General features: G+C 40.5%; 1 protein-coding gene and 1 long non-coding RNA gene across 2 annotated transcripts; one reads left to right on the top strand and one right to left on the bottom strand.

Annotated features, from left to right (window-relative positions):
* Positions 1-481: 481 nt before the first annotated feature.
* Positions 482-13,208, bottom strand: LOC104153420 (uncharacterized). Its single transcript, XR_011140710.1, has 6 exons — positions 12,826-13,208; positions 8,861-8,961; positions 5,703-5,839; positions 4,212-4,265; positions 3,944-4,051; positions 482-1,252 (listed from the first exon to the last, which is right to left on the bottom strand). It is a non-coding gene; the product is annotated as an uncharacterized lncRNA (long non-coding RNA).
* Positions 13,209-13,604: 396 nt separating this feature from the next.
* Positions 13,605-25,981, top strand: PGRMC2 (progesterone receptor membrane component 2). Its single transcript, XM_068942053.1, has 3 exons — positions 13,605-14,012; positions 23,920-24,075; positions 24,760-25,981. The coding sequence occupies exons 1-3, from the start codon at positions 13,634-13,636 to the stop codon at positions 24,855-24,857; spliced, it is 633 nt and encodes a 210-aa protein (XP_068798154.1). The 5' UTR covers positions 13,605-13,633; the 3' UTR covers positions 24,858-25,981.
* Positions 25,982-27,205: the final 1,224 nt, after the last annotated feature.

The raw sequence follows: 27,205 nt of genomic DNA, 5'->3' as shown, positions 1-27,205 counted from the left end.
GGCCAAAAGTACTCAGCAGTTTTCAGCAGTTTCTTTGTTTCAGGATTTGTGAAATTGCCTGAGTCTCCTGAGTCTCTGAGCATCCAAAAGAGCCTGTCTAGGAGAATGCCTCTGTCTAGGAGAATGTCTGCTGCTGGGTAGCTGGACCCATCCAGTCCCAGGTGGACTGTACTCACTGGATGACTGTTGCTCCCCTTGGTGGTTGAAATCATATACACATATTACATTTTGGAATAAGTATCTACATATTGCAGCAAATAGCTATGTATCATCACAGCTTAACTTAGTATATTTTATCAAATTTCTCTTGTAAATATTTTATATTGCTGGGCTTTTCCAAGCATCATTTTTCACCATATTCCATCCAAAAGCATGTTTTAAGTTATCTTCTCTTCTTCTATACAGGTAGTACTTGTATATAGGACAACGGGACTGCAGTTAAAATTGCACCGCTAGTACAGATTACATCTGGACGGTCATGAGCCCAACCTTGTGTCTAGAGTACATGATGTGAGTGCTTTGTATGGACTGAATAGTGGTACGCTGCCAAGAGTCTAAGTTATTCCTCCACAGAAAAGTGTATTGAAAACAGCAGTCTCTCAGTACAACGTGGTCCCACTCCAAAGACAAACATAAGCTTTGAAGAGGTGGTAGCAGTAGCGTAAATAATAGCATGAGAATCCTGAAAGGTGCTTCAGCCCTGCCTAGGATGATTCTGGAAAGTTTACTGAAATGTATCAAAAGAAACGGAATGGCCCTTTAACTTCTAATCCTCCCAAAGTGCTATCTTACTAGAATTACTGCTCCACAAACTAAGATCTGAATAACAGGAATTATTGCTGAATTTGAGGTGTGCAATGTTTACATGAGACAGACATGATATTCATTGACAATTCCACTTTTTAGGGCTCTTGCACCTGTAAAAGTTTTATTAGCATAACTGTCAGTTAAGAGAACATTTTTATTGATGTTGTTATACCAGCACATGCTTGGCAGAGATGCAGTTATACCAGTATAAGCTGACTTACACTCCTCAGAATACACTACATTTTTCAGAAGTATTTCTGCATTCGTAGGACTGCAGCTACTTTAGAATATCTTTTTCTACTTTTAACTCGTTCCCTTGGATGGAGGTAGAGGTATGCTCTTACCTTCGATCTGTCATGAACAATCCTTCCTTCAGTTTATTCCATACTGCCATCCCCTTTTGCCAGGTCTACTGTAAGTTCCCAGCTCCATTTGCTTTGACACACTGTGTAGTTTGGAAAGAAAGTTTTTCAGTGGCAGCACCAGTTTTCACAATCCTTGCTAGTTTTCACTTACAATAGTTCCATGGGCAGACCCTCTATGTACTCATACAAACTGTTGTTCTGGCACAGTAGAGACTGCAGTGCAGGAGCAGAAATGAGTAGCTAGGGTTGCTTAGACTGGGTTAAGCGGCACCGCCGTTGAATGTTTAATAACAGAATCAGTGACAATCCCTGGCCAAAGACAAGCACTACTGCAGTAAAATCATAAATTCTAATGGAACTAAATGATAATTAACAAAATTCAAACAAAATCTTAAAAAACCTCAGGAAATCATATATCACAGCTAGTAGCACTGTATACACCTACTAATGGATTTGACCCTTAGACTTGAGAGGAAATCTCAAAAATCACCTGGTTCACACTGTAATATTGTTTACTGTCTTCACCTCTAGTAACTAGTGACATGACAATTCATCTTCAGAATGAAATCTTCAGAATGCAGGATCCATAATACGGCACAGCAGATGCATACTTAGAAGAAGGCTCATGGAGGGAAACACAAAATCAAATCCTCTGTCTTTCATAATATGGACCTGAACCCAACCCCATAATTTCAAGAATTACGTTCCTAATTATCATTGTGACTTTTTTTTTCCCATCTCATTATTTAGTTATACACGAGCACATTTGGGATTTCTACACAAATCATATTCTGAAGAATTTCTGTATTTGCCTAAGGTGTAAAAGGCAATTTGAATTTGTGACTCTCCCCTTCTTTCCCTCTGAGGAAAAATTGTCAGTCTGTTTACAGCTAATCAGATATAGACATGTTCCGACTGGAAAAAGATTTGTCTAAGGACTGTGTAGGGTTTACCACATATTAAGGTGGTAGACTATCATTCCGTGAGATAGGAAACCCCTTCAAGAAATAATTTTGTCCCAGGAGAGTTCATATCAGATGAGATATTGTCTGTTGTACTATTCCAATTTTACGCTGGATCAGGTATAATTTATCCTCCCTCAACTGACAGAAAGCTGGCATCAAGTCTGAATAAACATTGTAACATATGCTCTGGCTAATTTGATAAAAATGCAGTCGTGTGCTCACGCCAGTACAGATCGAATTTTTACTGCCAGGGAATCCAGCAAAGCACAGATTTGATATTATTGAATGCAGAACCATAGCCCTGTACGGCTCAATTTTTTCCGCATATTAAGTGATTTTTAATTTACTTTATTATGTGCATGAACAAAGAGCACAGGTTTGAAATCTCCCTGCCAAATACTTGTGTGAAGTGAGCCTACCATAGTATAATGACTCTCCAAATTGGGACAAACACAATCTCCATACACCATGAATTCCTCTTTCTCACACTGTTGCTAATAATGGCATGTATGATTCACACTTTTGTGGTCTACAACAGAGATGACTTTACTCAAGGTAAAAGAGGCAGTAACACCTTTCAAAGGTGAGGGACTGGCAGTATCTCTGCACAGCTGGAGACACACTCATGTGCAAAGTAGACATTCTCGTATTATATTTCACCTCTTTGCAGCCACTAACAGCACTGGAACAGAGAAAATCAGGTTACTCTGATTTTCAGCAGCACCAGCTTTGTGTTTGAATTTCTTTCAGTGCACTTTGCACTGTCTGCATAACCAGGGATTCAGCCCAAATTCTTACTAGAAGTACATGTATCACTGCTGTTATCGTTGCAGGAAAAATTTAGTCTCTAAAGACCACCGCTGCAAGAGTGCATTGAAAACAGGCATTAGCAGCAAACTCCCCAAATTCCTACTTGTGTTACAGATAAGCTCTCTCGTTCTGATTCTCTACAGGACGTTTCCGTTTAATGCCTTCCAGCTTCCAATTCTCACAAAACCGATTTTTGTATTATAATATTGCATTGCTTCCTTGGAGGATGGATTTCCCATTTAGTTTCAGCCTCATCCTGATCATTATTCAAATAGAAATGGAAGGAGATTGGGGTGAAAAGAGATAAAATATGGATGCATACACACTGAGTCTGATTTTCCAGTGTCTTATGTTTTATTTAGTCATATGCACCTCTGCTAGGTGAGTAGGAAACACAGGTCAAGGGCTGCTACTCTGATTTGTCAGTATTATACACTCACTTTCAACAGGTTTTAATAATGAAAGATTTGCAAGGTATTCCAGTCTACCTCACTTATTGCTATAACATCTGAAAATTTTCCAGGAACGTATTACGGCAAGTACAGATTTAACAGGAAGGTGAGCTTTGAAAGACTTCAGTCCCTTCCCACTCTCCCTCCCTCCCCGTCCTAGCACAGCCTCGCCTGGCAGGCATAATCCTGCCCATATGGTACAGTAGCAACCCTCTGACTGAGCAGCTCTGCCACTGTCAGTGTTGTTGCACCTGACCTCTGACTGAATAATGTCACCATGAACCACAACAGGTTTGGTGGTCTTTACCTCTAAGTCTCTTCCAAGGGGAGGGAGGCAAAACACGCGCAATGGAGCATTTACATAGCTGTATTTACACAGCATTTTATTTTCTTTTGTTTGCCGTTTTCTCTTTCTCTGGTAGAACGGAATAAAGATTAATGTCCTTCTATATAAATAAAATGAAAGATGAATTGAAATTAGAGAACTGGTTGATATCACCCCTTACGAGAATGTTCCCTATAAAATATAAAGGGTCAGGCTCACCTGTTCTAGAGACTTTCAGTGGCCCTTACATCTGCCTGTTTACCAGGTTTACAGCTGCTTTTACAAAGTGAAGTAGAAACTCTGAATTTAGCTTTAAATACTTTTACGCTGATGAGCAAGGTTAAGGAAATAGAGCCATAACACACAACTTACATTCTTCTTCTTTCTACTTGTCCTTTAATCATTAAATATTTTAATGTATTTATAATATGCAAAATAAATACATTCCTTTCATGCCACAGGATGTTGATTATTTCCAAAAGGATACAACTGTCTCTTCTCACATATGGCTTGTCTTCATAATCTAGCATAAGGAACATTCCTGAAAGGAAAGTTGGCTTTTAGAGATGCTTCCAGATTGTGCTGGTGGCCATATGCTCATAATTTACCCTCCCAAAAGACCGAGCGGCTGCATTAACCACAAGAAATGTAACTCTTTAATTTTTAATGACTTGAGGAAGTTGACTGCATCTATATCAAAAACACTACTAAACCATGGCAGGTGATGACAAGATATTGGACGCACTGGAACCTTATTTAGAACCATGACATTGCTTATAATGGGTTACAAGTTGCTAACATACTCTAGGAAACCTCATTTATCTTGTCCTGACATTACCTAAGAAACAAGTCCCAGAGAGTGTGGGGTCTTCACAGAAATATCAGCTATTTTCTTAGCCACTGCAGAACTGGAACATGTATTCAGAAGGCAGGATGACACCTCCTCTAACACTACAAATAGTTTAAGCAAATTTGTGTTATACTTCATTTTGCATACTACCTTTCTGTTTTCCAACTAAAAATGAAGATTTTGTTAGGATATGGATTCCGTAAACTTTTGCTGTCATTTGGCTTCAGCTGACTCACACCACTGGTAAACACCCATACCTCGGTACGGACCATGTCGCAAGAAATCAGGAAGACTAAAATTAGGGAAACTATATGTATTCAGATGCATTTAGATTAGGCCATTTTAGGGAGAAATTTACTGCTAATATATGGGGCATTTTTTGCTTACTGAAACGCTCCAGAACATGTCATGCACATACATTACAAGACTTTATAGAAGCCTGTTGTGCTTTATTGTTTAAACTCCTGGTGTGGAGTATCTATACATTTGTATGGCTGTACAGTACTAGATTAATTGTATGGATTGCATGGGATAAGGGTTGATTAATTTTTTGAATTAAACATCAATTTGAATGTTAATCTTAGTGTGTGCTTGTTTGTGAGTATGGGATGCCATTTTATTCGATCTTGTAGACTGCTTGCTTTGTTCTTCGTGAAAACTTTCTGGCATCACCACCAGTTCTCATTTCCTTATGACTAAGCGGACAATCAGTGCCTAAATAAACAAAAGTACTTAATCAACATTAGAAACATATACAAGGAGATGTTTAAGAACAGTACCATCAAACCTTCTGTTAAGTAGCCAAAAAAAAAAAAGTTTTTAACTACCTAGTGCAGCTTGGAACAGCAAGTGCAAACTAAAGCTAAAGTGAAATCCGTGAAAACAGTCTATAAAAATGCATGCCCTGCTATCTTCTCTCTGCTGTGTCCTTCTATTTACCATTTCATGTGTTCAGTGCCATACTATATAAGCTGTTGCTCAGGGACCGCCTCATTAGTCTTCACACAATCTGTACCTACACAAGAATTCTTGATGCTGAAAACTATTCACTACCTTTCTAACAACGACCTTGTTCCCTAATTTCTTCTTATGCTATTAAGTTGTTCTTATCCCTTGTTCCTGTTGTACCTGCAGTAAATCTTAGAATTTGGTGTTTCTCTTTTGCATCTCTACAGTGATGCCATTAGGAAGAAGATGCACTTGTTTGCATTCTGTAGCAATGGCTTCGCTCAGTCTCCTAACTGGCCTTTCCACACTGAGAGTGCCTGCAAAATAGGAGAAAGGGAATTCATTAATTATACACACTTTTAGGAATTAAAAAAAAATAATTCCCTTGCTTAGCTTCTTCGTGATGAAGGCCACAGCTCACAAATTTTAACATTTTGCTTATGCTGTCTTTCTAAGCAAGGAGATCGTATTCTATTCCAGAAGAGGAATTTCTTCAGCCAATTAAAAGGAGATTTTGAAGAGCCTCATGACAATTCTCTGTATCACTGAATGTGAGTATTAGTTATATAAATGACCCAGCAAAGTTCACCTTATTAGACAGCCAAATTGACCAAAATTCTGGTAAGCATTACCTATTCGAAAAGGGCTGAGCTGACTGAGCTGCTGAAGTAATTGCTGTTATCTGCAAAGAGCTGAGGCGGCATGTGTGCACAGTTTCCATCACAAAAAAAAAAAAAGACTCACAAGGACAAACGGACTTGTGGTGACTTTTAACGTTGACGCATTTTGTCCAATGAAGAGGACGCTTTTGGTACTACTCATTGGTAGTCTAAGTTATGGCCTAACTTTATTTCAGTTTCCTACTGCGTATAAATGAAGTAGCTCCACAGATTATGACAACACATTACAGAAAAGGCATCTAATCTTATGAAATATCTGAAAGTCCTGTGATCATGTAAGCGCACTTAAAGCTACTAAGTCACTATTATGACACATTTAGTACTCGGTTGCATATTTACCATTTTTCCCCCTCAATAATCATGTGGACTTTGGGATGGAAGAAAGGCAATAAACTACTGCATAAGCTGCTTAAGTGGCTTTTGCCCTTAACAGAAGCTGATCTCTCCAGGGAAACCAACACAGTAACAGATCTGGTTTAAAAAAAATGTATACTGCCTTGAAACACTGGTTCATCCTAGGGTACCCATGATGTCCTTGCTGAAATCTCCTAGGACAACTAACAGAGCAGTTTCTGAAACGATGGTTCAGGCTCACTGTAAAACCAAGGCTCTGCAGTTGCCCTAAGAGCCTCTGCGTGAAGTAGGCCCTCCTATTAGGAAAATGTGGCATTGGAAGGTAGAATATTCACTCCTGTGATGCCTGCTAGGTGCCCAGAGGAAGTGTGCAAAACTTAGGCACTGCTGGACCTCTGATTCATATCCCTTACCTTTTAATACAGCCATTTGCTCTTACTTCAGCCTTGTGACTTGGTTTTGTAAATGGTGAACTGAGCCAGTTGCCTTGAAAGTTAAGATTAACAGTGGATATTTCTTCTGCTGTGGCCAAAACTGAGGTATGTAGTCATTTCCCCCAGTATTTATCAAATGCAGGTGTGCTACTCTGATCTGCTACTAAATATTTACAGTACATCTTTGACTTGACAAAGTAGGGGTTATTTGGCTGTCAGTTCAAACAGCAGGCTGGACTAGTCCATAAGGATATTAGTGACTAAAGACTAAACAGAGTATACAAAGTCCCAAAGACTTAATGAAACAGAGGTCGAAAGACAGATGAGCAGGATGAAGAGATACAAGAATGGAGAACAGGAAGAACATCAGTAGTGGTCTGCTTCTGTTCGAGATCTTTAATATGCAGCTAGCAGTATTGTGCATCAACACAAACATTTGTAGAGAGCACAGCTGCTGAGGTAGATGCCTACAGATAATCTAGCAAAGCCGAACTTGATGGCTGTGCTCAACCAAGGAAATTACCACAGGGATTTTTAATGTAAGTGATATCATGCTATAGGACAGAACACCAGGACAAATGCATGAATATCTTATACAGATACTCCTAAGACAGAGTCAGAAGGCAAAAAAGTATCAACTGAAATTGAGCTAAATCAGTATTAGTTTTAAAACTAACTGAAGTGTCCATGTTAGTGGCATTTCTCATAAAAAGAAATACCAGCTCTTTAAAACCGACCCCAGATTACTCATATGATTAATTTTGTGAAATTAAAGCCAGTGGACAAGCTCTCATTGACTTTACAGGATTTAAACTATATCATTGCACTGACAAACATAATAGGGTTACTTAAGCACTTGGTTTGCCAGTGTTGACAGTGTTCTAGTAAAACACAGAAAACAATCCTGCCCACTGCGGGAAAGGTCATACCTGTACGGTCAAGAACTGAGTTAGGAATATGGAAACACTAAAATTATTTGCAGTTATGCTAAGCAGCTCAATTGATTCTCTGACTGTAATTCTACATGTTACATACATTATTTCATTATCTATAGGTGCCACTCACTACTAAAATACTCAACAAGTAAGTCATGCTTGAGTAGGAGGGATTGCAGCTGTGAGATGAAGGGAAGGCCTCGTAAGGCAAGAATACCTGTGCAGTCAGCCTGAGCTCAAGAACTGCAACGTGCCAGCAAATAGTCTACTTCTCACTGCTCTAGGTAGGTCTCACCCCCAGTCTCCTTGTTATACCCTTGTGCCTGAGCAACATGCTTTTTTCCCTCTTCTCTGTGTTCCCTTATGGAGACCTGATGAAGAATCTTTTTCTGCAGCTCTTCTGTAGTGTCTGTGTTTTCTGCAGATATATACCACAATACTATAAAGTGACCTAATCTAATGATAGGCCCAGGCATTCAGTATTTGTCCTGTAATTATCTACAGTCAAATATGAAAATGTAACTACTTAGTGTAGGAGTGTGCCCTATTATATTGAAAATCTATCCACCTGCTTACAGATGGCTATGCCCAAAGGCCTGCCTATGTACTTTCTCTGCTGTTTCACTTCAGCCTAATTATTGCAGTTCTGAAGTTACCACTTGAAAACACAGCTGCATGCATACAGTTGGAAATATCCCATACCAGGTGACGTCTTAAAAACCTGTATTTGCAAATGAAATGATTTCACATATTTTATTGAAAATGTATCTCCAGTACGTAAGTCAATAACTTACTAGACCACATTTTGAATAATATATGCCAGAGCCACAGCGGGACCAAGAGCTGGGAGCCAGAGGAACTTGAGAGACCCATCTTTAAAATAGAGCAGCTCCCAGCTCCCATTTCAAGCTGAGCTCTGGGTTCAGCAGACCTACCTCTGACTCTGAGGCAAGGCACCACCGGTCAGTCAGCTGGTCAACACTTCACTGGTGCCCACAGGTTTCTACTGGTTCCAGTCCGGTCTTTTGAGATTTTTCTGTGAAATATACCATTAGACAAAGATTATAACTTATCATCAGAATCAAACCATTTTTGCTAGAGATTAACCTGTTCTATTTTCTGTGATATTATGACTAGGCTCTTCAGACATCACACCTTTTACAAAGACTAAAACATATTAGTAAGTTTTTCACTAATGACATGAATTTTCCTACGCGGCTATTCATATTATGGTTTTGAATTTTTGAAAGAACTTTCTGAAAAACTTGTATGTGTTTAGTATCACTTCATTAATAGATCCTGGCAAGTGATATTATAAAATTTAAAAAAGGTTACATGTAATACCTATGTAATACGATATATCTGAAACAATGTTAAGGAACAAAAGCAGATGCTATGTTAAGAAAATATGTCAAGCACTGCCTTGAGCTCAAAAATAAGCATTTTCAAGCTGTACTAGCTTAAAACAGACTCTTAAGTGTGTATCCCATACATTAAGCTGGGTTTAAAAACGTCCAAAATCAATGGACCTAATTCAATGTTACATTATTCCAAATTTACCGAGACATCCCCACATTCCTTCACACACAGCTCATCTCCTAATCTGTCTTGCATATAGCCCATCTAGGCGTGATAAGACCTATTACTTCAGCTTCAAAATTAATGGGAAATAAACTTCAGTCACTATATGGGCTTATATCAGAGTTCAGTTTTGGTTTGTAAAGTTAGCGTCCGACTGTGCTTTTCGCTGAGTTCAGTCTTCTTTCTAGAGACTGTAATAAGCAGTATCTACAAAGCAAAAAAGCTGAACGTAAGCCTGAGTTGAGGCATTCCTCTCCTAACGGAAAAGTTGTCCAGAAGTTCTATTATCTACTTGTTTCTAAAAGAAAAGTGTTAGGGAATTATTTCATATGTTTAACAAACAAAACAGGTGGCAACTGATTTATCTGTGAAATTCTTAAAGGGAAGTAATGAAACTGAGGACAAAGAGAAACACTAAGTAATAATACAGCTAACATTAAAATGCATAAAAGAGAAGGCTCTGTATTGAAGAAGAAATGTATACCGAGACTGAAAGACACTGAACATCTAAAGCCAGTGAGCAAATAACTTAAAAGTTAAAAAAATATTGTTTTTTCCTTGTTGCTAAAATAAATCATGTCAGATATGGCAGAGAGATTCCTATGGAAGTTAATAGTTATTAACCTCCAAGATGTGGAGTATAAACAGCAACAACAAATGAAACTGTATATGAATATAGAAGTAAGTTATTCCCTTTATAGGTATTCTTTAACCTCTGTTAGGTTAAAAAAAAAACCTATAAAATCAAATAATTGATCAAGAATAACAAAAGCTATGGAGCAATAACATAAGTAGTTAAAAACTTGGCAATATTCCTTCATATATATGATCATCATAGAGAGCTCAGTGAGCCCTGTATTTTCAGGCCTCTCTAAGTTTTTTATGGGAAACTGATATGCAAGTATTCCTACCTCGTTCGCTGTTCACTTCAAATCTGAACAAATGAATTAGCTGTGCATTAATTTCAGAAGTTGTAAAGGTACGTATGGTTTTTTCCACAGGTAATCCAGAACACCTGATTTTCTGTTCATTCCTCTATTCATATTGGTGCAATTACTCCACTCACAGATACAATTACATACTTTAGCAATACCCAGGCCCCTCAATCACGGATCAGGATCTATGATAGCTGCCTGTCCAATAGGGCAAAAGAGATTTGCTCCTACCAAAATAACAACCACGAAGTGCACGTAAAGAACACGGGAAGCAACGCAGTAATGGTAAGACACTTCTGTGGGCCTTCTACCAGTCATAGGATCGATTATAGAATATAATTTTTACAGTTTACAGGTTAAGACTTTTTGTCTCTGCAAAACAAAAAGAGATGGTCAGGCACAGAAAAAACACTGGAAATCACAGCCAAGAAACAGTAAACTTCTCTGGCAGTTAGAATTAACAGCATGGTAACAAAATTTGATTGAAGTTAAAACTAGCCTGGCCCAAGACAGGAAAATAAAAATTTGCTTGATTATTTACCAAGTTATACTTGTGATCAGACGATAAAAGTGCCTCTCTCTTGAAACTCTATTCTTTTGGCATTGAAGGTGTCTGCAGATGCACTGGGACTTCAACTTTCTTGGCACATCATATCTGGACCTGGGTAAGGTATACCACTAACCGGATGGCAATCAGGTACTTTTTCTCCAATTCGGAACCTACAGATTTCAGTGTTCAAGATTTCTTTCTTAACTAAAAAATTCTCTTTTTAAATTTAATTTCTTTTCTAAACTTCTAATGGCATATACTGTTTGTGTTACATTATTTCTAATTGATCTGGCTATTTTCTAGCATTTGTTTCAAGTAAAAGTCTTTTAAACCCAGTCTTTCAAATTATTTCATTTCATTAGGAGGGGTTCCCGGAACTCCTCTTGGTTTCCGGCTGCTACCTGCGGATCACCAAGAGCCACCGTTCTGCTACACTTGATCCAAGGCTCACAGAAGTAAACTGAAATATTTCAGTCATGGCCAGGTAGCATTAATACAATCTCTAAGAGGGCAATCAGAACAGATAGATCAAGGCTAGAATGTTTATCCACACTGATAACCATACTGATTTCTGGAAAAAAAAAATCCTCCCCGAATATAGTGGAACACCACATTAAGGCAATGGGAAGCTATGTGCTTTCAAAAAGATGTCTAGAATAATCTGACCAGTCAGTACGAATTTGAAGATAAGATCTTGGTAGGAAGATGGGTCAAAGTACTTCACATCTTTTACTACTTTTTTTTTTGTTTTCTAAACCCCACCTTTAAAATACAAAGGAAATTAAGAGAACAGAGTAAAGTGTTGTGGAAATTCTAATCTGAACTCGTGAAAGAAGGAAATCCAGAGGCAAGAGCGCAACTCTGCCTTTTTCTGACCTGCACCACAGTTGTGCTCAGACAGTCCAAACATTCTACAATTCTCTGGTAAACACTGCTGCTAACCAAACAAGCTATGACTTGTTGAGCTTAAGACTTTCTTAATGCTGGAGAGTTTACTTATATCGATTAAATATAGCCTATTTGCAAGATAAATTAATACAAAGTTAGGAGGAAGAGAAATAATATTTTAACTGTGGGTCTTCTACTGGCAAGAACTTCATCCTGTTTCCTCTTGGAGGCAGTCATTACTGAACCATCTCAGAAGGTAGATTAAACTAGTCATTATGCAGGGTGTTGAAAATGCAAAGTTTTATGAAAATCCTAAGCATTATTAGTGCTATTTTCCACTAGGTTGAGTTTCTTGTGTTGTCTACCTGCCTTTGGGAAGACACTGGCACTTGCCAACTTCTGTGACCGAGCTGTGAAACTGTGAATTATTTCTAAGGCTGATGTTACTAGGAAGGGATGCTTCAACACTACATCGCTGCGTGCAGTCATCATGTTCAGCAGGTCCAAAGTACTCCCTGTAGCCTAATGAGAGCAGCTGAGACTCCTTATGTTCTCGAGGGGCAGTTATACAATTGTAGAGCGGCTGTTCATCTGACGAGATGGTCTGTTTTTTCTGGGAACACATTCACAAGATGAGAGGAACAGAAGTGCAAAACGCTGCCCAGGTCTTTGTCTTCTCTGCAGATAAAGACATGCTCTCATTGAGATGGCTTAAATGCACCGTCTCCTTGAAAATATGCCATAAAGCCTTTACAGTCTTTATCATGAGACAACTAAGCAAGCTCATTCCTAAGCATGGGCTGTACTGAACAAGATATACTAAAATAAAACGCCACCTATGTGCTGCCACGGCTGGATTTTACAGCGCAAAGAGTAACTAGTGGCTTAGCCTACTGTTAGCAATGATCCCGTTTTCTGGCAGCAAGACACGGAAGGGCATATTTACCCCAGGCAGTGAAGCACACCAAGCAGATCCTTGAGCTACCTCCAGGGCTTTCCCTCCAAGCCTGGCTGCTGTGTCACCTCGGGCAACACCTGCGCTCACCCAAAACAGACTGCTTTCGGGAGCAAAACCCTGGACCTCTGCTCTGGGCAGACGTGTCAACTCGCCCAGCAACCGCGGAGCGGGCGCTACACAACGTGGCCGTACGGCGGTGGCCGCCAGCGCGGCCGGCCTTCGCCCCCTTCCCCGGCGGCAGAGGCAGACGCAGAGGCACGGGCCCACTCCCGCGCTCCCCTCAGGGGCTGCCAGCCGCCGGCCGCCCGAGCCCCGCGCTGCCCTCGCTCCGCTTTTACTACCGCGGGCGGCAGCGCCCGCTCCTGACGGGCACCTCGCCGTGGGGCGGGGGGGGGGGGGGGGGGGGAAGCGTGGGGCTGGCGCCACCTGCCCCGACCGTTGAGAGCCGCGAGGGACGGTTACGCCGCGCGGCGACCCCACCCCCTCTCAACCGCCAACACCGCGCGGGCGGGCGCGCGGAGTGGGGGGGGGGGGGAGGAGGGAGGGAAGGAGGAAGGGAAAGAGTGGGGGCGGCGCGAGGCGGCTCTCGCGAGCGCAGGGCCGTTGGGCTGGCGGGGCGTGTCCGCTGCCGATTCGCCCGCGGGCCGCCCGCCTGCCGGGGGCGGTGTCGCCGAGCGCGGGCCCCTATGGGAAGCGGGGGGGCGGCGGCGGGCGGAGCGGGGAGGGGGGCGCGCCTGGCCGCCTGGCATCTCCCCGCGGCGCGGGCTGGGCGGAGCCGGCGCTGGGCCTGGCAGTGATGGCGGACGATGGGGATGGGAAGCTAAGGACTGAGGGGAGCGGCGGCGGCGGCGGCCAAGGGGAGGGCGGCGCGGGGGAGCCGCCGGGCGGCGCGGCGGCGGCGGCGGCGGCAGCGGGCGGCGAGATGCTACTGAACGTGGGGCTGCTGGCGCTGGTGCTGCTGGCGGCCTACCGGCTCTACCTGCGCTGGGGCAAGCGGAGCGGGCCGGGGGGCGCGGCCCAGCAGAGCCAGGCGGCCGCTCTGCCGCGCATGAAGCGGCGGGATTTCTCCCTGGAGCAGCTGCGCGAGTTCGACGGCGCCCGCAACCCCCGCATCCTGCTGGCTGTCAACGGCAAAGTCTTCGACGTGACCAAAGGCAGCAAGTTCTACGGGCCCGGTGAGCGGCCGGCGGCCGGGGCTGGGGGCTGGGGGGGGGGGCTGGCGCCCCCGCTGCGGCTCCCGCTGCCAGCCGCCTTTCTGGGCTCCCTCCGCCCCTCGGCGGTGGCGGCAGGAGCCGCTGCGGCAGCCGCGCCGCGCCCGGCAGGGCTCCCCGCGGCGGCGGCGGGTTTCGGCCAGGCCCGGCCGCTTTTCGGCGCTGCCGGCCTTGCTCGGGCCCTTGGCGAGAGCACCCGGCCCCCGGTGCTCCGCGCTCGCTCGCTCGGTCCCCCCACGCGGCCGGCAGGGCCGCCGGCTGCCTTTGGCCGTGTCGCGGCGCGGGGGAAGGCCGTGCGCGCCGCGACCTGGCCCTGGGCGCCGGGGTCCGCAGCCGCTTAGCAGCCCTGCTGGCTTGGGGCGGAGCTGTAGTTTTAAAGAGGAGACCCACGACGGGCCTCAGTCCGTGTTCAGGATTTCCTCGTGCATCCAGTTTGCCGTGTGTCTAAACTTGGACGTGCGGGATTTAATTTCTTTTTTTTTTCTCTGTCTCTTCTAGTAGGTTTCCCAAGTGCAGCTGAGCAATGCTTCCTTCGTTCTAGCTCTTACGGTTCACGAAAGAATAAAGAAAGCTGATCACTTATTTAAAAGTGCACGTGATGTGCTGAGTTTGAATTTTGATCTGGATTGAGGCTAGTGGGAGAGTTCAGGGACTGATATATTGGTACTACTTAGAAGCATACAGAAATCCACCTCATGTCTTATATAGAAAGATGGACTATACGCTTCTTTGGATCTGAAAAAGCGTGCTTCAAAGGTTCTGAAAAGCGTGCTTTAAAGGCAACATTGGATGTCCATGTTCACAGTGCAGATGGTTTATTGAAAGAAAACATGCTGTGGTTTCATAGTGTTCTTAATAACAAGGTGGATAAGTTACTAGTAAGCATTGTGTTCACATTTCCATGCCAAAGGAAATGAGGCTTATGACTGATAATTTTCTTGCTTAAACAATGGTGGTTTGGAAAATTTGATCCAATCAAATCACACAGGCGTTTTCATAGTAGGTGTGACAAGTGTTTTCGTACAAGGGGTGGAAGGGTGGAAGAGAGAGGATAGCTTTCTTCTTTTTTCTCCCCAAGGAATACTTTGAGTTAAGTAACTTAGTAATTTTTTTTTTTTTTTAACAATAAGCATGGATTGCTAAAAGAAAAATACAAAAACTGAAGTGTTACAAGTCTCTGGTTCTTACCAGGGGAATGGCAAACGGTAGTACAGTTGTACTAGGCTAGCACTTATTAACTCTGGTTACCCTCAATGTAAAGTTCATGATACCGTCTCTGCTATAAGTTAACATAATTGAATCAAAATGTTTTTGTAACTGGGTACTGTAGAAATTCAGACTGGAGTCTGACCTACCTTGCTATGCCTTGTCTTTGTTTATTGGCCAGTAAAGCTGAGCAAATGCCGTCTGGTATGCTGCAGTTTTCATGACACCTAATTGGGTGAGTTCTTTTGTCTCTCTTGTTTTAAGGATTTTTAAACTGACACCTACCTACTGATACAAAATACAGATAGCGTGTATGCTGCATGAAACTTAAACATCAGTTAGTTGACACATTGCTTCATAAACTACTCCATGAAATAATTTAGGACCATCATCTAAGTGTGGATTTTAATTTATGTTTGATACACAAAAGAATTAAGTTTTAGTTTTAGACTCCTCACTACGGCATCATCATGGGTTCACATCCTCAACCTCTGGAGGCTTATTACTGTGAGGCAACTAAAGCTTTATATTCTAGGACATCAGACTGCTTTTTGATAACTGGCAGCAACTGGCTGCCCTTGAGCAGTGCTTTCAGCTTTTTGTGGAGAGGGACAAAGTCAATGTCTTACACTGTAGTGAAAGATGGCCTTTTTATAACGGAGCTGACATAATCTTTGTCTGTCAGATTTTTGTTACTTGGGACTGTGAACATCAGGATAGTGATGCTCAACCTGAAACAGAAGTTTTTCCGTGGGTTAAGTGCATGGAATGTGTGATTTCTGCCAAAGGTGTAGTTTTTTTAATCAAGCTGAGCATGGTGTGCCTGTACAGAGGCATGTCAGGAAGTATTTTCTTGCAGCAGCCGTTTTCTAGCTTTAAAAAAAAAAAAAAAAGCCAATAGATGCTTTGCAGGCCTTAAAAAACCTGAAGAGAGTTAAGTGGAAAAGTCTTCTACAGGTGGTTGAGAGCTTTTCAGAAAAACTTCACTCCGAGTAGCCAGATGTCCACAGAACTTCTCTCAGTAATTTTACGCCCCATAGCTGGGGTATTATGAGAGAAGTGCAGAGCATGCTGACAAAGTCATGGCTAAATTATCTTTAACAGAAGAAACAGTTGCAGGCACTGGCTTTGCAAACAACACACGCTTGGACTGTGAGCCGTTCCTACTTTGTTAAGGTACTGATGTGAAATAGTGCTTCAACTTTGAAGGCATCAGCAGCAAATAGCACTGGCTGAGGGCTCATTGTCAAATCTTAAGTATATGTTGACTGCTGTGTTGATGTTGAATAACGTGGCTGTCTCAGAAGGCTTCTGGTGTCTTGAAAATTAAGGTGTTTTTTTCCTCCCTCTCTGTAGTTTCCTCACTGTAGTATTTTTCTGCTTATAGCATATGGCTAAAAGTGACTTGAATTGTCATCTAGTCCAGATTTTTGTCCAGCAATGGAGAATCCATTACAACCCCCAGCAAGCTTCTAATTTTATGATCGCTCTTATTTTTCAGTTTAAAATTTTCTCATTTTTCTCACATTGTCTTCTTCAAGACTTCTACAATTTATCTTATTGGTATCTTAATAGTCTTTCGTATGTCTAATACGTTTTAAGTAAGGCACTTCTAACTGTGCCTCCAAGAATCACATTAACAATTTCACTTACCTCACATTGAACTCTTTACTTACTTTGATTACTAAGTTCTTTTCCCAGTTGCTGTTTCCGAAGATAGCCCTCCGTCCTGCAAGCATGCCATTTGTTTCAAGATTTTGCATTTGTTTGTATTAAATACCATCTCTGTTTGTGCCCAGATGAGTAAGGGCTCTAGAATGCTTTGGTTGGTAATTAATTTTAATTAATTAACATTTCCTTTCCTTTATCATCTGCAAACTCTAAAAGAAGAAAAACAAACCATTACTGGCTTACTGTAAAAAAAAAAAAAATATATATATATATAGCTTAGAACCAGAATTTTTAAGAATCTGGTTTTGGGCAATTTCCCTGTCTAATCACATCTCGTGATTCAGAGTCTAATAATCAATATATTTAGCGTGCTATGTTGATTTTATATCCTTATCATAAGAGACAGTTTTATTATTTCACTTACTGCAACATTTAATTGTATGTTTGTTTGCATCAAGATTTCTGGTAGTATATTGATCAATAGAAGGGTATAGTAGGAGCTAAAGTAACACTAGCAAATTTTAATGCTTAGGGTTTAAATGGGCACACTCACTTAATGCTGTAAACAGGGTTTAATTCACTTGTCAAGTGCTTTGTGCTGTTAGGAAAAGTATATGGCTTTGAGCATGACAAAGCAAGATTATAGGCAATCCAGCGTATGCGACCAGTCCACATCACTTCTTGCTATGTTCTTAATTTTTCATGATCTAAACAAATCAATTTCCTGATTTCCCTTCACGAGAGTACATTCTCAGAGTCAACTCATTTCTTATCCCACTTTTGTCCTTCAAAACGTCACTAAGATTTCCGCTTCTCCTTTTTGCCAGGAGGACTAGGTTAAGTAGTAGTATTTCCTTCCATAAAAATTTCCAACGTTAATTCATTTTTCATGGAGGGGGGAAAAACTGCCTTTATTTTATGTTGCTAATCCAATTGAGAACTAAGGTTTTTTGATATTAAATACATTGAAAAAATCTGTAGTAAAAACCTGTCATTTTCTTCACCATTTATATAAAAATAATGTGATGCTGCTCAACTTCCTTTTGAACTTAGTGCTGTTATTGTTTCTCCCTTTATTTAAAAGTCCTTATTCTGGATGGTGCTGATGCTTTTCAACACTTCCTTTCCTAGTATATGGCTAGGGTGAAACGTTGCAGGAGGGGCATTTTGTCTGGAGAGTTCTGTTAATGGTGGCCTTATCTTAAAAGGCAACAGGCTGAGGTTTATAGATAAGCGTGGAGGATGAGATGAGGTGGAAGGAAAATGCTTCCTGTAAGGTGTGAATCTTGCGTGTTTTCTTTAATGTTTGTCAGCTCTTTGGTGTCTTTGGTAAAGGAGATATCTCTCACCTGGGGACTCAACTTTTCAAAGAAACAGTGTTTCTGGATGAAGATATAAAACTGAACTAGTAAAACTGAAAAGGTTTAGAAATGCATATTGAACAGAGGCTGTTTCCATACTTCTGATTAAAGAGAAGAGTTCCCTTGCCAGGATGAAGGGGTTATCTTAAGCACTCAGGTGATGTTCAGCAGGGGATAGTACAGTGGTTTTGTGCAGGAAGGATCTAGGTCCTCCTCAAGTAGGCAGTCGTCTTCCAGGAATCTCCTGACTATTGAACTACAGGCTCTTCTGGCAGCGCTCGCTGTCTGTCGCTCTAGTTGAAATTGGGTTATTGATTCTTGCACTGTTTCATAGGGTTAAAAAGGAAGCAAGCAAAAGTGAGAGTGAAGCTCTCCAGCCTTGTGCCTAAAAAGTCAGATTTAGACCCCTCTTTCTAAGGAGTTGCTGTATTGGCATGTAGTCTTTGCAGCTCTCTCCTAAGAGCCCTTCCTTTCTGTTCAAGTTGTAACTTAAAATTGAGTCAGATCTGTTCCTTTCATACAAATCTGGAACTGTACAGTTAAAATGATGTTATCTTGAATTCCCAGTGGTTAAATGTTAATACAAAGCTTCTGCTTTCAAGCTATGCCTCAAAATGATTTTGTCTAATTTGTGGCTTTTCCCTTCCTTCATAAAATAAGCAACACTAAACAAACACATGTCAGGATTCAAATAAAGAAGTTTAAACAGTGGAGATTTTGTTCTGATTTGGAGTGGAAAAGGTAGATGAAATGTTAGAATAGTGTAGCTGTCAATAACTTGGTGGCCTTTCTCCCTTTGTTCTTTTTAACTTACATTAAAGGAGAGATTCGTCTTTATTCTTGTTTTCAGCTTAAGGTGTTTTGTCCATGTATTTCTAAGTTCCAGATGAAAATAGGTGTTATTTTCAGTGGCTGTGCATAGCCCAGCCCGCCGATGCAGAGAACATTTAATGTGGTTTGCATATCTGGTGATTGCCTGGCAGTGCTTGTTGGCTACTTTCAGCATCTAAAGCTGGTTTAAAATTGAACCTTCTTAACATGTGTGGCTTCTTCAAAGAACTTGCATCGATCTTGTTAGGATGAATATAATTCTTAGATTATAATATCACTTCATTAGATGTAAAGTCCATATACAACTATTTGTGGTGCAGTTCCCTGTACTGACATTTGAAGCAATGTAAAATTCGGTGTGTGGTGTTCAGCTTCAGTAGTGGTCTGGGAGCGATAGTGTAGGATGTCCTGCAAAACTAGTATATAAGCCAAAATGTTCAGATATACTCTCTGCTCAAAATGTGAACACCAGCATAGGTTTGGGGGAATTGTTGGTCAGACCAGTTGGACTGGAATTGAAACGCTTGCATGCTGGTTCCAAGATACAGTTCAGCATATTTTGGCCTTTACCTTTTTGGCAAGGTTTTTCTAAAACAACAACAACAACAAGTGGCCAGAAGCAGTGCTTCCAAGTTCAACTTGGACAGCTTCAGATCTCTGAGTTTTACTTAAAGTGCTTTTATGTTCAACTCATTTTTCCTTGCCTGCTGTTTTTTAACGTGTGTAAGCAAAGAGAAATTAAGAGAACTATTTGAGAACCGGAACAGGGCTTGCAGATACAGAAATCCTGTTCCTGACAGCAGGAATTGACAAGGTATTTTTCCTGGCGAAAGACTCTTTGATTTTGTCAGTTCTTTATTCACAGCTTAACTGGGTATCTGGAGATGAAAGTCAGGCTAAAACACTATTTCAAATTCATGAAGAAGGCCAGTTTTTTAACTGGCTCCTGAAACAAAGTGCAGAGGATCTGTGTTTCTTGGTGTGCTAGCAGGTGCTGGTTAGCAACATTTTGCATGTGTCGTAGCTCAAAGGAAGGCATGCTTTAGGTAAAGGAGAGGTGGAGTTGTAAGGTATGAGGGCTTTATACGGGGAACAAGGCAGAAGCGTATAAAATGGTGGTGTTATATGTGTGGAGATATGTAGACAGATATGGAAAGTCTTGATTTGAATTTGTTTGAATCGGCTTGAATTTAAGCTAAAACAAAGGTTAAGTAACAAACTTAATACACAAAAGCAATGATGGAACGAAAGGGATTCTTCAGAACAAAGTCTTCCTTGATGTGAGCCTAAAGTAAGGCTCTTAACTAATTGAAGCCAAGTAACGTGTAGCAGAAGTGTGTTTTAATGTATTTGATACTTCCCTGACTTCCCTTTTGTTGCTATAAGACATGAAATGGGAGTGGGAAGGTAATTTTTTACAATAAATATATAACTATGAAATAGCTCATTTGGGGGCATAGCAAAGGCAGCCTACTGAAATTTTGTGATGGAGTCTTGATTCCAGCTGGATTAAAAATTGATTTAGTATACATACCTATGATCCCGACGTCTCTTTTTACAATGTCTTCGGTATGTATGTCAGTGGTGTAATCAATTATTTAGAACAGGAGCCAGCCTAAAGAGATAGGCAGACAAAAGGAAATAAAAGAAAGATGAAAGGTAGGACTTGCAGACTAAGTTGCATCTGGTCATAAAAGAAATCTGTGGGAGAACTTTTAGGATTGCACAAGCATTTTCACGACAGGATAATGTTCTTGAATTGTATTCTCATCCTAGAGTTGATTCTTCTTTCCTGGATGATTCTTCAAGTGCAAGGAAATCTGATCTGCAAAATATCTTTTTTTAAGACTGCTGCACCAGTGTTCATATAAAAGCCAGCCTAGTAAATAGCAAACTGGGGTTATAGCAAAAAACTGAGCCTGTTTTTAAAAAAACAAACAAACAAAAAAAAAAACCTTTAAAACTGAACTGTATGGTCTTGCATTATGAATATAAAATACTGTACTTAATTTCTGGGTAAAGTATCTGAATGGGATCTTTAAATCTTGCAGAAGTGGATTGCTCATACTGAGATCTCTGAAGTTCTGCTTTAATAATGTGAAGACAGGTTTGCTTTTTTTCTTTTTTTTTTTTCCTTTGGAAGCATAATTCAGTATCTTGCCTTTTAGTAAAGGATGAAAGAGTGTGTGACACATCCACATACATTTGCAGAGCTAGAGTCTTCAGATGCTGTCTATTAAGTCTGAAGGCTGTTTTTTACTAGTCAGCATTCTGTTGACTACGTGGACCTGGCTTGATGATGTCTATGCAACTCTTGCATACTTTTGTACTACACGTGTTAGAATACTAATGTTTAAAATCAGTTTAGAAAAGCCCAAAAATATTGTAATATATTTGCAGAAATTTTCTATCTGTTAATCTTAATGCAAGCTGATGAATTCTAAAGGCATTCATTTATGCTTTCAACTAAGTATGTTCTTGAGATGAAAGGGTTTTCAGGGTTTGATACTGATAATGTAATTCTCTTTCCAATAGAAATAATTGGAATCAAGCTGGTGGACCAGGAGGTGGCATCTCAGCAGTTGATGTAAAACTACATAAAATGCTAAATACAGAGTTGATGGGAGGGGTGGCAATGTGATCCTCTAATTTGCCAGAATTTTGAAAGCCTGTTACTCAAATAGCTAGTAATGTGTATGGAAACATTTGTTTTAAACACTTCAGGGAAAGGAGAAATCTGAGACAAAACACTGTTGGCAGGGAGTTTAGGTAGCAATTTATAATTGTTGTTAGGGATTTAGTGATTAATTATGTGTGGTCTTGGTAAGAGCTGCTTATTGCTTTCTGATCCTGTATTCTTGACTCAGAACATCAAAAACTAGATCATTTCAATGATAGCTCTCTTGGAGTAAAGCAAGGCTTTGTTTGAAGAAGCTCTATATTATGATGCAAATGGTGGACACCACTATCTCTTACCCTGTTCTAGGAGTAAGGAGTGAACGAGCAGGCTAAATGAATAGATTCAGTATCTCGATACAGGATCGGTTTCAGTCTCTGAATACGGTTTTTCAAATAAAAATCAAATTCAAGATGCAAATAGGAAAAACAGTTTACAGGCCCACTTGATTTTGATTCTGTTGAGTAGCACAAATGTAATCCCCGATCACTGAGGTAGGTAGTTACTGTGAATGCCATTCCTGGAGCTAAATGTCTGGAAGAGTAAGCATAGAGATGTTAATCATTACGCTTGTCTCCCTTATGGCCAGATTCATTTGTACAGTGCAAGCTTTCAGTTGATAGCTATCTCTTGAATGTGTACTTCCTGTTAAATTTTGCTTTTAAATCAGTTGGTTTATTTCCAGAGAGACAGGGGAATTGTTTTGGGCATACAAGATGCCCTTCTGTTCTCAGGTTTGACTGTAGACAGCTTACAATGCCAAGCACTCTGGGGTGGAGAGACGACATCAGTTGTGGTGAGGATGCAGTTTCTTCTAACCCATATGGTACTCGGGTTCCCTAACTGAGTAGTTCTTCCTGGTGCATTCAGCCTCTGTCTCAACCCTGAAGTGAATGCCAGCAAGAGCAGATAGGTGTGGTGGCTGGAACAAGCGGCCTGGGAGGAAGCGAGCCGCCCTGTGGCTTGTCCTGGTGCAGAAGAGGTCTGAGGTGCTAAAGCAGGCAATAGAGAGGGTAAAGGACAGTGTGTATCCACTTGCTTGGGTTCATTCTTGCCCATGGGTGTTGCCTTTTCTTCAGGCTGATGACCACCGTTGTCTTCTGAGAGGTAAGCCAGAGAAGGGTTCTGGCCTATTTATCTTCATTTAGTGACCCCTCTTTGTAATGCCTTGGGTGCTTCCCTGTCACTTTGGTGCTGCAGTTACTTCAGATTTTTTTTTAATTTTTTTTTTTTAAATCAAGTTGAAATAAGGTATTTGTTTTTAGGTCAAGAAAATTGAAAACATAACAATATGCTTGGAGCTCTTTAGCTTAACGAAATTTGGGAAAGCCAGTTAACAACCTCATCCTGAAGTCATTGGTTTGCAAATCATGCTACTCTCTTTGTAGCAATATTTATTTGACAGGCATTGCTCAAAATTTCATTAGCGTATTTGTGCTCCTTTGGGCCAGTCAAAAAGCACAAAGTAAGTAGTTGCTTTGAATTTCTAACATGCAGATTTACACAGTTTTCCAAGAACAGTACAAGACAGGTGCATGGGTGAGCTGCTGCCCTAAAAAAATGAGAAAAACCAGTCACAAGGAAATTTCTTACTTCTGCAGAAGTTAATCAAAGATGTATTGTCTGTCACGTATGTAGAAAGTTATGGTTGTTCTGTAAGTAAAATGAAATTCTTAACTAGCACTTTAAGTTCTATTAATTGATAAAATTTAATGGATTTCTAATTACGATATCTATACAATTTGGTTCTATTTATGCCTGACTTAAAAACATTTTATGCTTTGTTTAATAGAAGCGGGTAGGTTTCTTTTGAACTCCAGCCTCCAGTCACTTTGGAATTTACATCAACTGACTTGTATCAAATGACAGGGGTTTTTCCAGATATCCATTCAAAACTATTTTCCTGGTTCTGCTTCCTTAAGCAGACTTGTCTCCTAGTGATACTTAGGACTGAATTACAGTTCTGTTGAACGTTGAACAGCCATGCTGTTGAAACTACTGCTGTTCCTACCACTGCAGAAGTATGGGATTTCTAATGTATGGCTTCAGCAGACTATAAAGAACCGAGAGATCAGTCACCGTAAACCAAGACTTGAAGGTATCAATTTTGTCTTTTTGCTTTCAGAGGGTCCATATGGAATATTTGCTGGCAGAGATGCCTCCAGGGGACTAGCAACTTTCTGTCTAGATAAAGATGCACTCAGAGATGAATATGATGACCTATCGGACTTAAATGCTGTACAGATGGAAAGTGTTAGAGAGTGGGAAATGCAATTTAAAGGTAACTTCTCAAATTAGCAGAACGTCTTTAGTTTAAGGAAGTACTGTTCACAAAAATGACTAATTTGGGCTTGGGGTATCTTTTACAGCAATATTAACTTTGCAGTAACTTATATAATGTTATTTAACTTAGGGGGGAAAAAACCAGGGATTTCTGGCCTTTCTCCTTTGGAAAGGATTTCATTATACTTCACTATGGATTTTCCATCCTTTTAGTTTTATATGAGAAAGCTGTGCTCTTCTCAGCTATTTCAGTGTAGGTTCACTCTTGAATCTCAGTGTAGCTTAGTCTCTGGAATTCCTGCTCCAAAGTTGTTGCTTTGGATTCCATTGAAATATGATTAGGACTTAGAGTTGTTTTGGTGTGAAGAGTTGAACAAGTTCATCTTGAAATAATTTCTAAAAGGCATAGAAGTGTGCCTCTGGAGGGAGGGGGAACACTTTTTTATTTTAATTGAAATCAAAACAGGTTGAGGGGAACTTGTGCTGGGTTTATTAGCAGAATTTTCAGCTACTGGGTAATAAAGATTCACCGACTAGCTGTGGGAGAATTGAAGCAAAGTACTGTTTCAGTGATTCATATTCAGAACCTTAGTGTGTAGGGGAAAAGCAATTTTCAGCAGTGCAGGCTAACTCGCAAATGCAGCTGTATTTGATTGTAATGGAATCGTAAAATCTCTTTCAGAAAAATACGACTACGTAGGTAGACTCCTAAAACCAGGGGAAGAACCATCAGAATATACAGATGAGGAAGATACCAAGGATCACACTAAACAGGAATGAACTTTGTAAACAACCAAAGTCAGGGGCCTTCGGAACTGCAACCTCTTATTCCCCATCACAGAATGTCCTGCATCTTTGGGTACAGTTCATCTGCTGCGAAAAACATTCAACAGGTTTTGTACAAGGAAAATAACATACAAATGAAGATTTGAATACTAGACATTATTTGTGCTGCCAAACTCTTTTGTTGCAGTTTATTTGTAATGTCTGGTAAGGCTTCATTAATGAAGAGGGGCCAGGGTTTAAAGGCAAAAATGCTATTCCTTTTTATCAGTAAGCTGAAGCCTTCAAATAGCATATATTACAAGCTCTCTAAAGACATGAGTCTTCAAGCTCAGTGAAAGATTTGAATCTTGTTTCATGTGTGTCTTTTTCTTCAGCATTAAAGAAAGACGAACTCATGTACATCAGTATCAGTAGGTTAGACTACTGAAACTGGTGTTAAAATGTGAATTTCCAGTTTTGTTTTGTATGTGGGCAGTAGTAGCCCTGGCAGAATACTGCAGTTCTCCAAGAGAAGTCCATGTAGATTAGGATGGGGTTGAAATTCATCCTTTTCTCAAAAGGATTGGGTAAAACTATTTCCCCTGCAACAACTATTATCTGAAGCCTGCCTCCTTCCCCTCCCCTCGCCCTTTCCTGTCCTCTAAATCAAATCAAATATTAATTGTGCCTTATTTCACCTACATAGACTTGAATTGTTTTAAGGGAAAGCCCCCAAAATGTGGCTTCAGAGTCACTACAAGCAGCATTGGGACTGAAGTTAGAATGTTCTGTTGACTGGAAAACCTTGATATCATTCTGTGTATAGAATGTAAAAGAGGAATACTCAGTGTTACTGCCATATGTTAATACTACATATACTTAAATTAGCATTGTGATGGCCAAACGCATACTCCCATGCTTCTTTTTAAGTAATAAAAAAAACAAAAAAGGTCACCCTTCCTCCTCTTCCAGAAGCGGCCTAACTTCTGGGAGCATAGCCTTCACGCCCCTGTAGAGTGAAGGGGCGTGCGCACGTGTGTATGTGTGCGTGTCTGTCTGAATGCAAGACCTGGGAGGGATCGTTTCTGCAGATATTGTAAATACGAGTACCATTTTAATAAAGCATGTACAATACCGAATGTGCTGTCAGACTTTATGTAGATACTGTTGAGCAGAGCCTAGAATATCATGGAATACTAAGTAAGGGAAAAAACTTTTGGATATGAAACATCCACTGCTATTAATATGATACACAGCTCTACTGTTATTTTTCCTTTAAAGTCCCAGCTTTTGAAGAATCTTGAAGACTTACTCAGGTAAGCTCTCTTTAAAAGAATAAACCTATGCCAGTGTGTTTATGCTGAAAAAATGTAAGTCATTTTAGGTACGGCAGAAGCATTCTAGGAAATAGTGTGAGGTACAGTAAGAGGAATTTGTCTTGCGTTATCTGTGGTATTGGAACTAGTTAGTATTACATGGTTTGATACTAACGCCCTAAGAACTTTGTTCCTCAGTCTCTGGCAATATGCACCAAAATTACAGTCTTAAGATGATACTTGGTTTTCAAGGACTTTTTTGACTTACAGATTAAAACTGTAGCATTAATAGACTCTGCAGAACGGTAGAAGAAGTAAAGAAAAGCACTCGGTAATGAAGTATAGAGGATTCGGAAAAAGGAAAGAGCAGTTAAACATGATTTGTTACAAGGGACTACCACCATCTTCCACTTCAGCAGGAGTCTTTTATTTAAAATGCCAGGCCAGCCTCTAGCTGAGCAGGAAAGCAAGAGTGAAGAATGTAGGTACAGTTTGTCGGAATGGAAATTAAATCCAAATTTCCATTCTTGTGAAAATACTTATCCTTCATAGATAGCTGAAATATGAAATGCATAAATTTCAGAATGTGCAGATGCCACCACTCCAGTTGATTAAAATAATGGGTCTCATTTGAGAGAAATGAGCAATCTGTGGGTGGGTGGGTGGGTTTTTTTGTTTGTTTAATATATTCTGCAGATAGATTTTCACTTCCATAAGATATTTTGATTGCCTAGTCATAAAGAAAGGCTGCTAGGGCTGGGGGGACGGGAAGATACAATACCTTCAATTTAGAACACTTCTTCTTGTGCCACAAGAACTCTGGAGATATATATACATATATATATCACTAATATTGTAGAAACGTCACTGTCTATTTTGCTAAATCCATAACTGTGATACCATTAAGTTCATGACTGACTGACAGCTTTATGGCTTATATTTGTACCTCTGCTTGCAGATTTCACCTGTGATAACTCTACAGTAACAGATTTCTGTATATACATTCTATTGAACTGTAAACTAAAATTCCAGGAACTACTTCCTTTT

Source organism: Struthio camelus, chromosome 4 (genome assembly GCF_040807025.1).
Source record: "Struthio camelus isolate bStrCam1 chromosome 4, bStrCam1.hap1, whole genome shotgun sequence".
Lineage (NCBI taxonomy): Eukaryota > Metazoa > Chordata > Aves > Struthioniformes > Struthionidae > Struthio > Struthio camelus.
This window is presented reverse-complemented; position numbering and strand designations above follow the sequence as displayed.

Excerpts from the sequence above, each read along its gene's own strand:
- PGRMC2 (XM_068942053.1), top strand. The coding sequence starts at position 13,634 with ATGGCGGACGATGGGGATGGGAAGCTAAGGACTGAGGGGAGCGGCGGC. Across the intron at positions 14,013-23,919 it reads CAGCAAGTTCTACGGGCCCG|AGGGTCCATATGGAATATTT; the intron begins GTGAGCGGCCGG and ends TTTTGCTTTCAG. Across the intron at positions 24,076-24,759 it reads GTGGGAAATGCAATTTAAAG|AAAAATACGACTACGTAGGT; the intron begins GTAACTTCTCAA and ends AATCTCTTTCAG.